Source organism: Procambarus clarkii, chromosome 6 (genome assembly GCF_040958095.1).
Source record: "Procambarus clarkii isolate CNS0578487 chromosome 6, FALCON_Pclarkii_2.0, whole genome shotgun sequence".
Taxonomy (NCBI): domain Eukaryota; kingdom Metazoa; phylum Arthropoda; class Malacostraca; order Decapoda; family Cambaridae; genus Procambarus; species Procambarus clarkii.
This window is the reverse complement of record NC_091155.1, coordinates 9023591-9037209: the sequence shown is the minus strand read 5'-3', so window position 1 is coordinate 9037209 and position 13619 is coordinate 9023591. Positions and strand designations below refer to the sequence as shown.

The 13619-nt window shown below is 50.5% G+C and overlaps 1 protein-coding gene across 2 annotated transcripts in view; it reads left to right on the top strand.

The window, feature by feature from the left end:
• The window catches only part of LOC123749267 (uncharacterized), a 69463-nt gene extending 56255 nt beyond the window's left edge, over positions 1–13208 (top strand). For both annotated transcript variants that reach the window (XM_045731378.2, XM_045731377.2), the window contains 4 exons: positions 2435–3103; positions 8071–8160; positions 10802–10999; positions 12237–13208. In XM_045731378.2, coding sequence (XP_045587334.1) covers positions 2444–3103; positions 8071–8160; positions 10802–10999; positions 12237–12752 — 1464 coding nt within the window. In that variant the 5' untranslated portion in view covers positions 2435–2443 and the 3' untranslated portion in view covers positions 12753–13208. The remainder of the gene's footprint in view (positions 1–2434; positions 3104–8070; positions 8161–10801; positions 11000–12236) is intronic.
• Positions 13209–13619: the final 411 nt, after the last annotated feature.

The following is a 13619-nucleotide window of genomic DNA, read 5'->3' as shown; positions in this document are numbered from 1 at the left end:
GTCCTTGTTCTTCACTTGTGACTGTACTGGGTGGTGTTCTGGTCCTTGTTCTTCACTTGTGACTGTACTGGGCGGTGTTCTGGTCCTTGTTCTTCACTTGTGACTGTACTGGGTGGTGTTCTGGTCCTTGTTCTTCACTTGTGACTGTACTGGGCGGTGTTCTGGTACTTGTTCTTCACTTGTGACTGTACTGGGTGGTGTTCTGGTACTTGTTCCTCACTTGTGACTGTACTGGGCGGTGTTCTGGTCCTTGTTCCTCACTTGTGACTGTACTGGGTGGTGTTCTGGTCCTTGTTCTTCACTTGTGACTGTACTGGGTGGTGTTCTGGTACTTGTTCCTCACTTGTGACTGTACTGGGTGGTGTTCTGGTCCTTGTTCCTCACTTATGACTGTACTGGGGCGGTGTTCTGGTACTTGTTCCTCACTTGTGACTGTACTGGGTGGTGTTCTGGTCCTTGTTCTTCACTTGTGACTGTACTGGGCGGTGTTCTGGTCCTTGTTCTTCACTTGTGACTGTACTGGGTGGTGTTCTGGTACTTGTTCCTCACTTGTGACTGTACTGGGTGGTGTTCTGGTACTTGTTCCTCACTTGTGACTGTACTGGGCGGTGTTCTGGTCCTTGTTCCTCACTTGTGACTGTACTGGGTGGTGTTCTGGTCCTTGTTCTTCACTTGTGACTGTACTGGGTGGTGTTCTGGTCCTTGTTCTTCACTTGTGACTGTACTGGGTGGTGTTCTGGTCCTTGTTCTTCACTTGTGACTGTACTGGGTGGTGTTCTGGTACTTGTTCCTCACTTGTGACTGTACTGGGGCGGTGTTCTAGTCCTTGTTCTTCACTTGTGACTGTGTGACTGTCCACTATATTCATTTACTGAATATGCACAAGAAGAGCTCGCTGAACTGTGCGCAGCCTTAAACAGCCTGGATAATATTCCTTCTGCTCCAGGCAACTTGTTGGGCCTTAACTATTAAATTTGTTCAGTGGCATCTGTCTGGGTGTCACTGAATAGGAACAAACCTGTCCTCTCTCCCCCACATACCTGGATGCTGCAGGTGTAAGGAGGCATTAGTTTCAAATTTGCCAAAAATATGCAATAAATGAAAACTAGTTCGATTTTAATCAAACTTTTTTGACGAGTTGTATATGAAAAGGGTTTCATCTGATCCGAGTCTCAACATTGTAGCATAAATAGGAAGGGCGGAAAAAAATATTGAATTATGTGTCAAAATTTTCCAAAATGCTCAAAAATTACTATTAAACACAAGTGTCAACTGAAATCATCTCATGACTCTCAGCTATCACAATAGCATTTAATACAAAAATGTAATAATTAGTTTTATCATTTTTTTTTCGTATTTGTTTATCTGACGATTTGCATGAAACTTATACACCTGACTGCACGTGAGCCTATCTGTAAGGGTGCCAATTTGGGAAGAAATTGGTTGATGTCAACCTCAGCCACAGATGGCAGCACCTTAGACTTTTATTTTTAATTATTTATTTCAAGTAATATAAACGTAATCTCTAGTCTTTCATTTTTTATTCAATTTATATGAAACTTACACCTTATATGTGGAGTTCATGTCTCTACACCTTATATGTGGAGTTCATGTCTCTACACCTTATATGTGGAGTTCATGTCTCTACACCTTATATGTGGAGTTCATGTCTCTACAATCTGTATGAAGCGTTTTTTCCTAAGTTTATTTATTGATTTTTTAATAGTAATAAACATGATATATTTGCATAATTTTTTTTTTTTTTTGGGGGGGAGAACTTTGACTATTTGTATTAGTAAAACTAAACATGTTTTGGAAAATCCGCTCATTTAGATCCTTTATTATATGCTAATGTGATAGAAAAATGTCATAGAAATGATTTAATTTGAAATTTGTGGTTGTAGAGGCTTATTGAAAATGTGTAAAATTCGTTGAAAACAAAAATAAAATCTCGCTTTCCATTTAGGCTGCGACGCTGAAACTTAGAACAATTGCAACTTTTTTATATACAAATAGTCAAAACAGATTGGCTGACATTGACCAACTTTTACGAAACTAACTGAAGCCCCCCTAACACTATGCTTTTCTCTAGTAAATACTGAGACGCTGTGTGTCAAGTTATTGAGGCCGGGCATCTCAACACGCCTGTATATAACCTTTTTTGTCCTGATAATGTTTTTTAATCTCATGGTTATTCATTTAGGGTCACTGATATGCGACATAGTACGTTATATGGTATACTAGGTATATGGTATACTATATGGCATACTAATATGGTATACTAGCTATACTGAACGCTCGCTGTATACTCTGATATACTATATGGTATACTAGGTTCCTAGGCATAAGAACATCTAGCTCCTCACTTGAAGGAGTCTAGCTTCTTACCCTCCGTGTCTTGTTCTTGGTATTAATGATGTTGTTGTGTTGCCAGGGCGGTGAGATGGCGTCCCAGGACTGCCAGGTGTGCCTCGAGCCCTACGACGACAACATACGTCGCCCTCGCTGCCTCAGTTGCGGCCACACCTTCTGCACCTCCTGCATCGCCGACACCATCACCCGCGGACCTCTCTACTGCCCCTTCTGTCGCGTCATCCACGCCTCGCCCGTCTCCCGCGCTGACGATGTTCCTGTCAACTACACAGTGGTCAGTCTTCTGCAGGACTCGTCCTACTCCCTGGGGACGGAGAGGTCACTGGCACTGCTCTCCGAGCTGAAGAGAGAGGCTAACGACCTTACCACTGCCCAGTTAGTGACCTGTAACTGCCACCTCACGCGACTCACAGACTTCAAGAAGCGCCTTTCGGAGCAGCGAAGCGTGCATCAGGTGCAGATCCAGGCGCTGAAGACGCTGATAGAGAGGAACGAGAGCCTCCTGCAGGACATGACCAGCACCGAGGGACAGGTAGACAGCATCATCACCGCCGGCGTGGACAAGCGAGCAACGCTGGAGGTGGCGCAGGCGCGTGTCAACGCCGCCACCACGCTGCTGGAGGTCACGGCTGCCCACCACCAGGACCAGGAGAGGGACGGCTCCGTCCGGGAGTGGAGTTCCGCTGCCCACCAAATACTCCAATCCCAGATCCTCATCGCTGCCAGGGAGGTGAGTTACAGCCATAGGTCACTCTCAACGTTTATATGAGGGACAGTTGTGTCACTCACACAACCTTGAGCCCTTCCTAGCTGGTTAAGACATCCTTGAGCCATTCCTAGAAGGCTAAGACATCCTTGAGCGCTTCCTAGCTAGTTAGGACATCCTTCAGCCCTTCCTAGAAGGCTTGAACGCTTCCCAGCATGCTAAGACATCCTTGAGTTCTTTCCAGCAGGCTAAGACATCCTTGAGCTTTTCCAAGCATACTAAGACATCCTTGAGCTCTTCACAGCTGGCTAAGACTTCCTTGAACGCTTCCCAGCTGGCTAAGACATCCTTGAGCTCTTCCCAGCATGCTAAAACATCCTTGAGCTCTTTTCAAGCAGGAAAAGATATCCTTAAGCGCTTTTCAAACAAGAAAAGACATCCTTGAGGTCTTCCCAGTAACCTAAGACATTCTTGAATTTTTCTCAGCAGTCTAAGACATCCTTGAGCTCTTCCCAGCAGGCAAAGACATTCTTGAACACTTCTCAAGCAGGCTAAGATATCCTTGAACGCTTCCCAGCTGGCTAAGACATTCTTGAGCTCTTCCCAGCATGCTAAGACATGCTTGAGCTCTTTTCAAGCAGGAAAAGACATCCTTGAGCGCTTTTCAAACAGAAAAAGACATCCTTGAGGATGTCTTTTCCTTTGTTTCCTTTAATTTTTTCCTTCCCAGTAAAGCTAAGACATTCTTGAGTTCTTCTCAGCAGGCAAAGACATTCTTGAACTCTTCTCAAGCAGGCTAAGACATCATTGAGCTCTTTCCAGCAGACTAAGACATCCTTGAGCTTTTCCCAGCAGGCAAAGACATCCTTAAGCTCTTCCCAGCAGACAAAGACATTCTTGAGCTCTTCCCAACTGTGTTTCATAATCATTTTCAGAAGTGTTTTTTTTTCAGGTCTTTGATATTGTTCTCCGTCTCGAGGGCCTATATAGCTCTGCTCTGTAACTTCGAGCGACTTGTGGGCCAGGCCCCCTTCCTGCCTCCTTCCTCACACAGTGTCCTGCCTCCTACCTCACACAGTGGCCTGCCTCCTTCCTCACACAGTGTCCAGCCTCCTTCCTCACACAGTGCCCAGCCTCCTTCCTCACACAGTGTCCTGCCTCCTTCCTCACACAGTGCCCTGCCTCCTTCCTCACACAGTGCCCAGCCTCCTTCCTCACACAGTGCCCAGCCTCCTTCCTCACACAGTGTCCTGCCTCCTTCCTCACACAGTGCCCTGCCTCCTTCCTCACACAGTGCCCAGCCTCCTTCCTCACACAGTGCCCTGCCTCCTTCCTCACACAGTGCCCTGCCTCCTTCCTCACACAGTGCCCAGCCTCCTTCCTCACACAGTGTCCTGCCTCCTTCCTCACACAGTGTCCTGCCTCCTTCCTCACACAGTGTCCTGCCTCCTTCCTCACACAGTGTCCAGCCTCCTTCCTCACACAGTGTCCAGCCTCCTTCCTCACACAGTGTCCTGCCTCCTTCCTCACACAGTGCCCTGCCTCCTTCCTCACACAGTGCCCAGCCTCCTTCCTCACACAGTGCCCAGCCTCCTTCCTCACACAGTGCCCAGCCTCCTTCCTCACACAGTGCCCAGCCTCCTTCCTCACACAGTGCCCAGCCTCCTTCCTCACACAGTGGCCTGCCTCCTTCCTCACACAGTGCCCTGCCTCCTTCCTCACACAGTGCCCTGCCTCCTTCCTCACACAGTGGCCTGCCTCCTTCCTCACACAGTGCCCAGCCTCCTTCCTCACACAGTGTCCTGCCTCCTTCCTCACACAGTGTCCTGCCTCCTTCCTCACACAGTGCCCTGCCTCCTTCCTCACACAGTGTCCTGCCTCCTTCCTCACACAGTGCCCAGCCTCCTTCCTCACACAGTGCCCAGCCTCCTTCCTCACACAGTGCCCAGCCTCCTTCCTCACACAGTGTCCTGCCTCCTTCCTCACACAGTGGCCTGCCTCCTTCCTCACACAGTGCCCAGCCTCCTTCCTCACACAGTGTCCTGCCTCCTTCCTCACACAGTGCCCTGCCTCCTTCCTCACACAGTGTCCTGCCTCCTTCCTCACACAGTGCCCTGCCTCCTTCCTCACACAGTGTCCTGCCTCCTTCCTCACACAGTGCCCAGCCTCCTTCCTCACACAGTGCCCAGCCTCCTTCCTCACACAGTGCCCAGCCTCCTTCCTCACACAGTGTCCTGCCTCCTTCCTCACACAGTGCCCTGCCTCCTTCCTCACACAGTGTCCTGCCTCCTTCCTCACACAGTGCCCTGCCTCCTTCCTCACACAGTGTCCTGCCTCCTTCCTCACACAGTGCCCAGCCTCCTTCCTCACACAGTGCCCAGCCTCCTTCCTCACACAGTGCCCAGCCTCCTTCCTCACACAGTGTCCTGCCTCCTTCCTCACACAGTGTCCTGCCTCGTTCCTCACACAGTGCCCAGCCTCCTTCCTCACACAGTGTCCTGCCTCCTTCCTCACACAGTGCCCAGCCTCCTTCCTCACACAGTGTCCTGCCTCCTTCCTCACACAGTGTCCTGCCTCGTTCCTCACACAGTGCCCAGCCTCCTTCCTCACACAGTGCCCAGCCTCCTTCCTCACACAGTGTCCTGCCTCCTTCCTCACACAGTGTCCTGCCTCGTTCCTCACACAGTGCCCAGCCTCCTTCCTCACACAGTGTCCTGCCTCCTTCCTCACACAGTGCCCAGCCTCCTTCCTCACACAGTGTCCTGCCTCCTTCCTCACACAGTGCCCAGCCTCCTTCCTCACACAGTGTCCTGCCTCCTTCCTCACACAGTGTCCTGCCTCCTTCCTCACACAGTGCCCTGCCTCCTTCCTCACACAGTGGCCTGCCTCCTTCCTCACACAGTGCCCAGCCTCCTTCCTCACACAGTGTCCTGCCTCCTTCCTCACACAGTGTCCTGCCTCCTTCCTCACACAGTGCCCTGCCTCCTTCCTCACACAGTGGCCTGCCTCCTTCCTCACACAGTGCCCAGCCTCCTTACTCACACAGTGGCCTGCCTCCTTCCTCACACAGTGCCCAGCCTCCTTCCTCACACAGTGCCCAGCCTCCTTCCTCACACAGTGTCCTGCCTCCTTCCTCACACAGTGTCCTGCCTCCTTCCTCACACAGTGTCCTGCCTCCTTCCTCACACAGTGTCCTGCCTCCTTCCTCACACAGTGTCCAGCCTCCTTCCTCACACAGTGCCCAGCCTCCTTCCTCACACAGTGCCCAGCCTCCTTCCTCACACAGTGTCCTGCCTCCTTCCTCACACAGTGTCCAGCCTCCTTCCTCACACAGTGCCCAGCCTCCTTCCTCACACAGTGTCCTGCCTCCTTCCTCACACAGTGTCCTGCCTCCTTCCTCACACAGTGCCCAGCCTCCTTCCTCACATACTTATTTTCTCCTCCCTCATTTTATATTCATCTTCTCAATTTCCTTGAGCTGGTACCAGGAGCCCAAGAGATCCTTGAGCTGGTACCAGGAGCCCAATAGATCCATGAGCTGGTACCAGGAGCCCAAGAGATCCTTGAGCTGGTACCAGGAGCCCAAGAGATCCTTAAGCTGGTACCAGGAGCCCAAGATATCCTTGAGCTGGTACCAGGAGCCCAGTAGATCCGTGAGCTGGTACCAGGAGCCCAAGAGATCCTTAAGCTGGTACCAGGAGTCCAAGAGATCCTTGAGCTGGTACCAGGAGCCCAAGAGATCCTTGAGCTGGTACCAGGAGCCCAAGAGATCCTTGAGCTGGTACCAGGAGCCCAGTAGATCCTTGAGCTGGTACCAGGATACCAATAGATCCTTGAGGTGGTACCAGGAGCCCAATAGATTCTTGAGCTGGTACCAGGAGACCAATAGATCCTTGAGGTGGTACCAGGAGTCCAATAGATCCTTGAGCTGGTACCAGGAGCCCAATAGATCCATGAGCTGGTACCAGGAGCCCAAGAGATACTTGAGCTGGTACCAGGAGACCAATAGATCCATGAGCTGGTACCAGGAGCCCAGTAGATCCTTGAGCTGGTACCAGGAGCCCAATAGATCCTTGAGCTGGTACCAGGATACCAATAGATCCTTGAGCTGGTACCAGGAGCCCAGTAGATCCTTGAGCTGGTACCAGGAGCCCAATAGATCCTTGAGCTGGTACCAGGAGCCCAATAGATCCTTGAGCTGGTACCAGGAGCCCAATAGATCCTTAAGCTGGTACCAGGAGCCCAAGAGATCCTTGAGCTGGTACCAGGAGCCCAGTAGATCCTTGAGCTGGTACCAGGAGCCCAATAGATCCTTGAGCTGGTACCAGGAGCCCAATGGATCCTTGAGCTGGTACCAGGAGCCCAAGAGATCCTTGAGCTGGTACCAGGAGCCCAGTAGATCCTTGAGCTGGTACCAGGAGCCCAGTAGATCCTTGAGCTGGTACCAGGAGCCCAAGAGATCCTTGAGCTGGTACCAGGAGACCAATAGATCCATGAGCTGGTACCAGGAGACCAATAGATCCTTGAGCTGGTACCAGGAGCCCAGTAGATCCTTGAGCTGGTACCAGGAGCCCAGTAGATCCTTGAGCTGGTACCAGGAGCCCAAGAGATCCTTGAGCTGGTACCAGGAGACCAATAGATCCATGAGCTGGTACCAGGAGCCCAAGAGATCCTTGAGCTGGTACCAGGAGCCCAGTAGATCCTTGAGCTGGTACCAGGAGACCAATAGATCCTTGAGCTGGTACCAGGAGCCCAGTAGATCCTTGAGCTGGTACCAGGAGCCCAGTAGATCCTTGAGCTGGTACCAGGAGCCCAATAGATCCTTGAGCTGGTACCAGGAGACTAATAGATCCTTGAGCTGGTACCAGGAGCCCAATAGATCCTTGAGCTGGTACCAGGAGCCCAAGATAACAATAAGCAATGTAAGAGCAAAGGACAGGGAAGGTGTAGTGTTGTCGTGGTGATGTCTTATACCGGATGGTGTCCCGCAGGTGGAGCACGTCACCACCGCCGCCCTGCAAGCCGTGGTGGGCCGCAGCATGTCCGCAGCCGCAGCCGCCCTCACACCCACGAAGCCGCAGGTCAGTCTCTCACACCCACCAAGACCCTGGTCAGTCCCTCACACCCACCAAGACCCTGGTCAGTCCCTCACACACCCACCAAGACCCTGGTCAGTCCTTCACACCCACCAAGACCCTGGTCAGTCCCTCACACACCCACCAAGACCCTGGTCAGTCCTTCACACCCACCAAGACCCTGGTCAGTCCCTCACACACCCACCAAGACCCTGGTCAGTCCTTCACACCCACCAAGACCCTGGTCAGTCCCTCACACCCACCAAAACCCTGGTCAGTCCCACACACACCCACCAAGACCCTAGTCAGTCCTTCACACCCACCAAGACCCTGGTCAGTCCCTCACACCCACCAAGACCCTGGTCAGTCCCTCACACACCCACCAAGACCCTGGTCAGTCCCACACTCACCCACCAAGACCCTGGTCAGTCCCTCACACCCACCAAGACCCTGGTCAGTCCCTCACACCCACCAAGACCCTGGTCAGTCCCTCACACCCCCACCAAGACCCTGGTCAGTCCCACACACCCACCAAGACCCTGGTCAGTCCCTCACACCCACCAAGACCCTGGTCAGTCCCACACACACCCACCAAGACCCTGGTCAGTCCCTCACACCCACCAAGACCCTGGTCAGTCTCTCACACGCACCAAGACCCTGGTCAGTCCCTCACACCCACCAAGACCCTGGTCAGTCCCACACACACCCACCAAGACCCTGGTCAGTCCCTCACACCCCCACCAAGACCCTGGTCAGTCCCACACACCCACCAAGACCCTGGTCAGTCCCTCACACCCACCAAGACCCTGGTCAGTCCCACACACACCCACCAAGACCCTGGTCAGTCCCACACACACCCACCTAGACCCTTGTCAGTCCCTCACACCCACCAAGACCCTTGTCAGTCCCACACACACCCACCAAGACCCTGTTCAGTCCCACACCCACCCACCAAGACCCTGGTCAGTCCCACACACACCCACCAAGACCCTGGTCAGTCCCTCACACCCACCAAGACCCCTGGTCAGTCCCTCACACCCACCAAGACCCTGGTCAGTCTCTCACACGCACCAAGACCCTGGTCAGTCCCTCACTCCCACCAAGACCCTGGTCAGTCCCACACACACCCACCAAGACCCTGGTCAGTCCCACACCCACCCACCAAGACCCTGTCAGTCAACACATCCACCAAGACCCTGGTCAGTCCCACACACACCCACCAAGACCCTGGTCAGTCCCTCACACCCCCACCAGGACCCTGGTCAGTCCCACACACCCACCAAGACCCTGGTCAGTCCCTCACACCCACCAAGACCCTGGTCAGTCCCACACACACACACCAAGACCCTGGTCAGTCCCTCACACCCTCCAAGACCCTGGTCAGTCCCACACACACCCACCAAGACCCTGGTCAGTCCCACACACACCCACCTAGACCCTTGTCAGTCCCTCACACCCACCAAGACCCTTGTCAGTCCCACACCCACCCACCAAGACCCTGTTCAGTCCCACACCCACCCACCAAGACCCTGGTCAGTCCCACACCCACCCACCAAGACCCTGGTCAGTCCCACCCACCCACCAAGACCCTGGCCAGTCCCACACCCACCCACCAAGACCCTGGTCAGTCCCACACCCACCCACCAAGACCCTGGTCAGTCCCTCACACACCTGACATAAGCGCAGACTCACACATACAACAGTATGACATTTAATGCTGCTCACCTCGAGAATAAGTTACATTCCTGGCCAGTCATGTTAGGTAGCTATAGGGTGACTCGGTCAGAATGCCATAGCGAGAAGAAACAACAGGTGAGCAATATTCTCATCTCTTTATTTAACTTGCCAATATTTCCTCTGATATAGCTGTCATATTAGGGTTACTGCCATTATTGTGAGTGGCCTTAGACAGGTGTAATTGAAGATTAAGAAGAATTAACACTAGTTACCTGGTACACCAGTATAAATGTTGATGCCAGCCTCAACCACCAGGATTATTTAGTGTGTTCATTCTTGTTCATAACTGGTGGACCAGACCCACTATATTAAGATAAGGCCTCCCCATTTAGCTACTAATATATATAGTATAATACTGTAGTGAATGTCTACTAACCAATAATTTATACTGATGACTATATATAAACCACAAACCTCCCATAATGTGTAAGGAAAGTGATTTGTGAGAATTTTCAATCATACAGCCCAATTTAAATATCAAACAGTTTGCTATCGAAAATTATAAATTAACGTAAATTATAAATTACTATATAAATTAATATAAACTAAATAAATAAAAATCTCACAGGTCAGTTTCCCCACAGATATATACAGACGAGTAAGATTACTTATATTTTACTGTTCCATGTAAGTCTGCCCAACCACTTGGACTGGACGGTAGAGCGACGGTCTCGCTTCATACAGGCCGGCGTTCAATCCCCGACCGTCCAAGTGATTAGACACAATTCCTTTCCCCCGTCCCATCCCAAGTCCTTATCCTTACCCCTTCCCAGTGGTACATAGTCACGCTTTGGTCTTGATAATTGGTCTTACGGGCTCACCATAGCCCGTGCTACATAGACACTTCCTTCTGAGTAGTTAAATGTAAGACAACAACAACTTGATAGTTCCGTTCCGCTTCGCATGCCAGTCGTCTGACGACCTGCCGGACACGTGGAAGATCCTGCAGGAGGTGATGAGCAAGGCGCGGCTGGTCGGGACGGGCGTCTGGGCTGTCATGGACATTGACGGACGACGACGTTGTGCTAAGATGGTCACAGTCGACGACCGTCTCTACCTCTCAGCGCTCAGAGAGGGAGATCCTCCCATCTACACCCACACAATGCCTGTGAGTTACCATCTACACCCACACAATGCCTGTGAGTTACCATCTACACCCACACAATGCCTGTGAGTTACCATCTACACCCACACAATGCCTGTGAGTTACCATCTACACCCACACAATGCCTGTGAGTTACCATCTACACCCACACAATGCCTGTGAGTTACCATCTACACCCACACAATGCCTGTGAGTTACCATCTACACCCACACAATGCCTGTGAGTTACCATCTACACCCACACAATGCCTGTGAGTTACCATCTACACCCACACAATGCCTGTGAGTTACCATCTACACCCACACAATGCCCGTGAAATGAAATAGAAATGTTGGTTATTAAACATATTTTGAATTATTGAACGACAGTATGTAGAGCTCAGAGCTCCAGTCATGGAGCCCCAGAGCATCTAGTCATCTCACGCCACACCTACTCTGTTTCTTAGGTTTAATGAAGACTCTTGTTTAGTGTACATTAAGGTATATCCACTCTTATGTTGCCGAGTCTACTTGCCAAGTTTCATAATTCACTTTGCTCACAAATATGGCTACTTAATGCTAAAAGATCGCCACTCAGTGTTCTCTAATATTGACAATCATGTCTCACCAATATGACCAGTAAGTACTGTCCAATATGGCAATTCAGTACTTTCCAGTATGATCAATGAGTACTCACCAATACGTCTAGTCAGTATCCTCTATAATAACCATCCAGTTCTCAGCAGTATGACCAGTAAGTACTGTCCAATATGGCAATTCAGTACTTTCCAGTATGATCAATGAGTACTCACCAATACGTCTAGTCAGTATCCTCTACAATAACCATCCAGTTCTCAGCAGTATGACCAGTCAGTATTTTTCAATATGGCCACTCAATACGCTCCGACAAGGTCACTTTACTTCAGTAAAGCAACTCAGTATTCTCTGAAATAGCCAATCAGTTTCCTCCGATATGGCCGAGTTAGTACTCCTTAAAATGGCTAGATAGCACTCTCTAATATGATCATTTAGTACTTTCTAGTATGACCATTTAGTACTCTCCAATATAGACACTCAGTCAAAACTCCTCGATATTTTAGATTAGTAATTTTTACTTCCTGATCCTTCCTTACTGCATGAATAATTGTTCATTCTGTTTTGACCTATTTGTATAATGAAAAAATGAACTAATCTTAACAAAATCAGTAACGGTGCATTATAATGAAATGTTGAGAATGATGGAGTCTGATTTGGATTGCAGTACCGCAACGTGCGTCGCCTGGTCGACGAGACGTGCGTCAGGATCTTCCTGGAGCTGACGTGGGGCGGTAAGGTGCAAGGGAAAGTGTGCATCAAGCTGCTCAACACGGCACCGAGGACACGGCAGTTCTTCTTCCTGTGCTCCGGAGAGCGCGGTCCATCTTACAGCAGCACCAGCTTCTTCGAAGTGGAGAGCCGCGGACAGCCCGGCGAGCGGGTGTGGGGCGGAGACTACGAGAACAACGATGGCAGCGGCGGGTCCGCTCTCCCGGGCCTTATCATGGGCGACCTCAACGTCCAGACGGTCACGGCGGGACTGGTGGCCGGGTACTGCTACGGCGACGAACACCGCAAGCCGTCACACTTCGTCATTTACAATAATGACTGTCCTGTCGCCTACGAAGAGTGCCCCATTGGCAAGGTGGAAAGTGGGATGGATTTAGTTCGTGCGGCGGCCAAGCTGGCGAATGTACAAGAAGCCATTGTTAGTGACTGTGGCATTGTACTCTCTATCTAACACATCCACCTCAGTCTTGCCTCGGCAAGAAAAAGTCACTTAATGAATTTTTGATCCGCCTTCTTTAACCTATAATCTGATATGAATTTGTTTCCTTTTGGGTTCAAGGTTTCGCTCACCGAGAGTCGGACATTTGCAGTTGTTTCTGACCATGAGTTAATTGTGAGAAGCATCGTGAGAGGAAACACTGTGTGAGTGAATATCTCGCGAAGTTCAACACTGACTGTTTATGAGTGAAGGAGCGACTGTATATTATGGTTATAATGAGTGGAGTTACAGAGTGGTTCGGGCTGAGGCCAGACGCATAACGGAGTATACAACACACCACGTCCATTTTCCCTGAGAAATTAACCCAGAAATATTTGTCAAATTTCTTAAACAAATTGCGATTATAAGTTCACTCTCAAGCATGTATGTTTCTTGGTTTTTCTTAAATTATCACTGTATTTAGATATATGTTAGAGTATCTTATCCTTGTGGACGGGCCGCTTCCCTGAAGTCTTCACACACTACTTGCCTCTCTCTCTACACCCAGAAGGAGGCATTTTTGCTCCAGCTGCAACATAATTGTTGTAATCTTTTCCCCAGATCCTGTCCCTCTGTGTACGTGTTTTCGTGTGAATGTGTGTCTGTGCGCATCACCCAATCTGTGTTTACCTGTACTTACACGAAATAGGATTCGGCTCCTAGGCCCCGCCTCTGTTCTTGTCCCTAACACAACTGGCATTATCACGTCTACTTTTAAGTCTACGTATGGATGTTATTGTTGGTTTAGATTCAGCTTCTCGGAACAAAAGGTTGCAAGCAGCACGGGCTATGGTGAGCCCATTGTACTCACCTGGCACAGTAGATGTGCGTGCCACATAT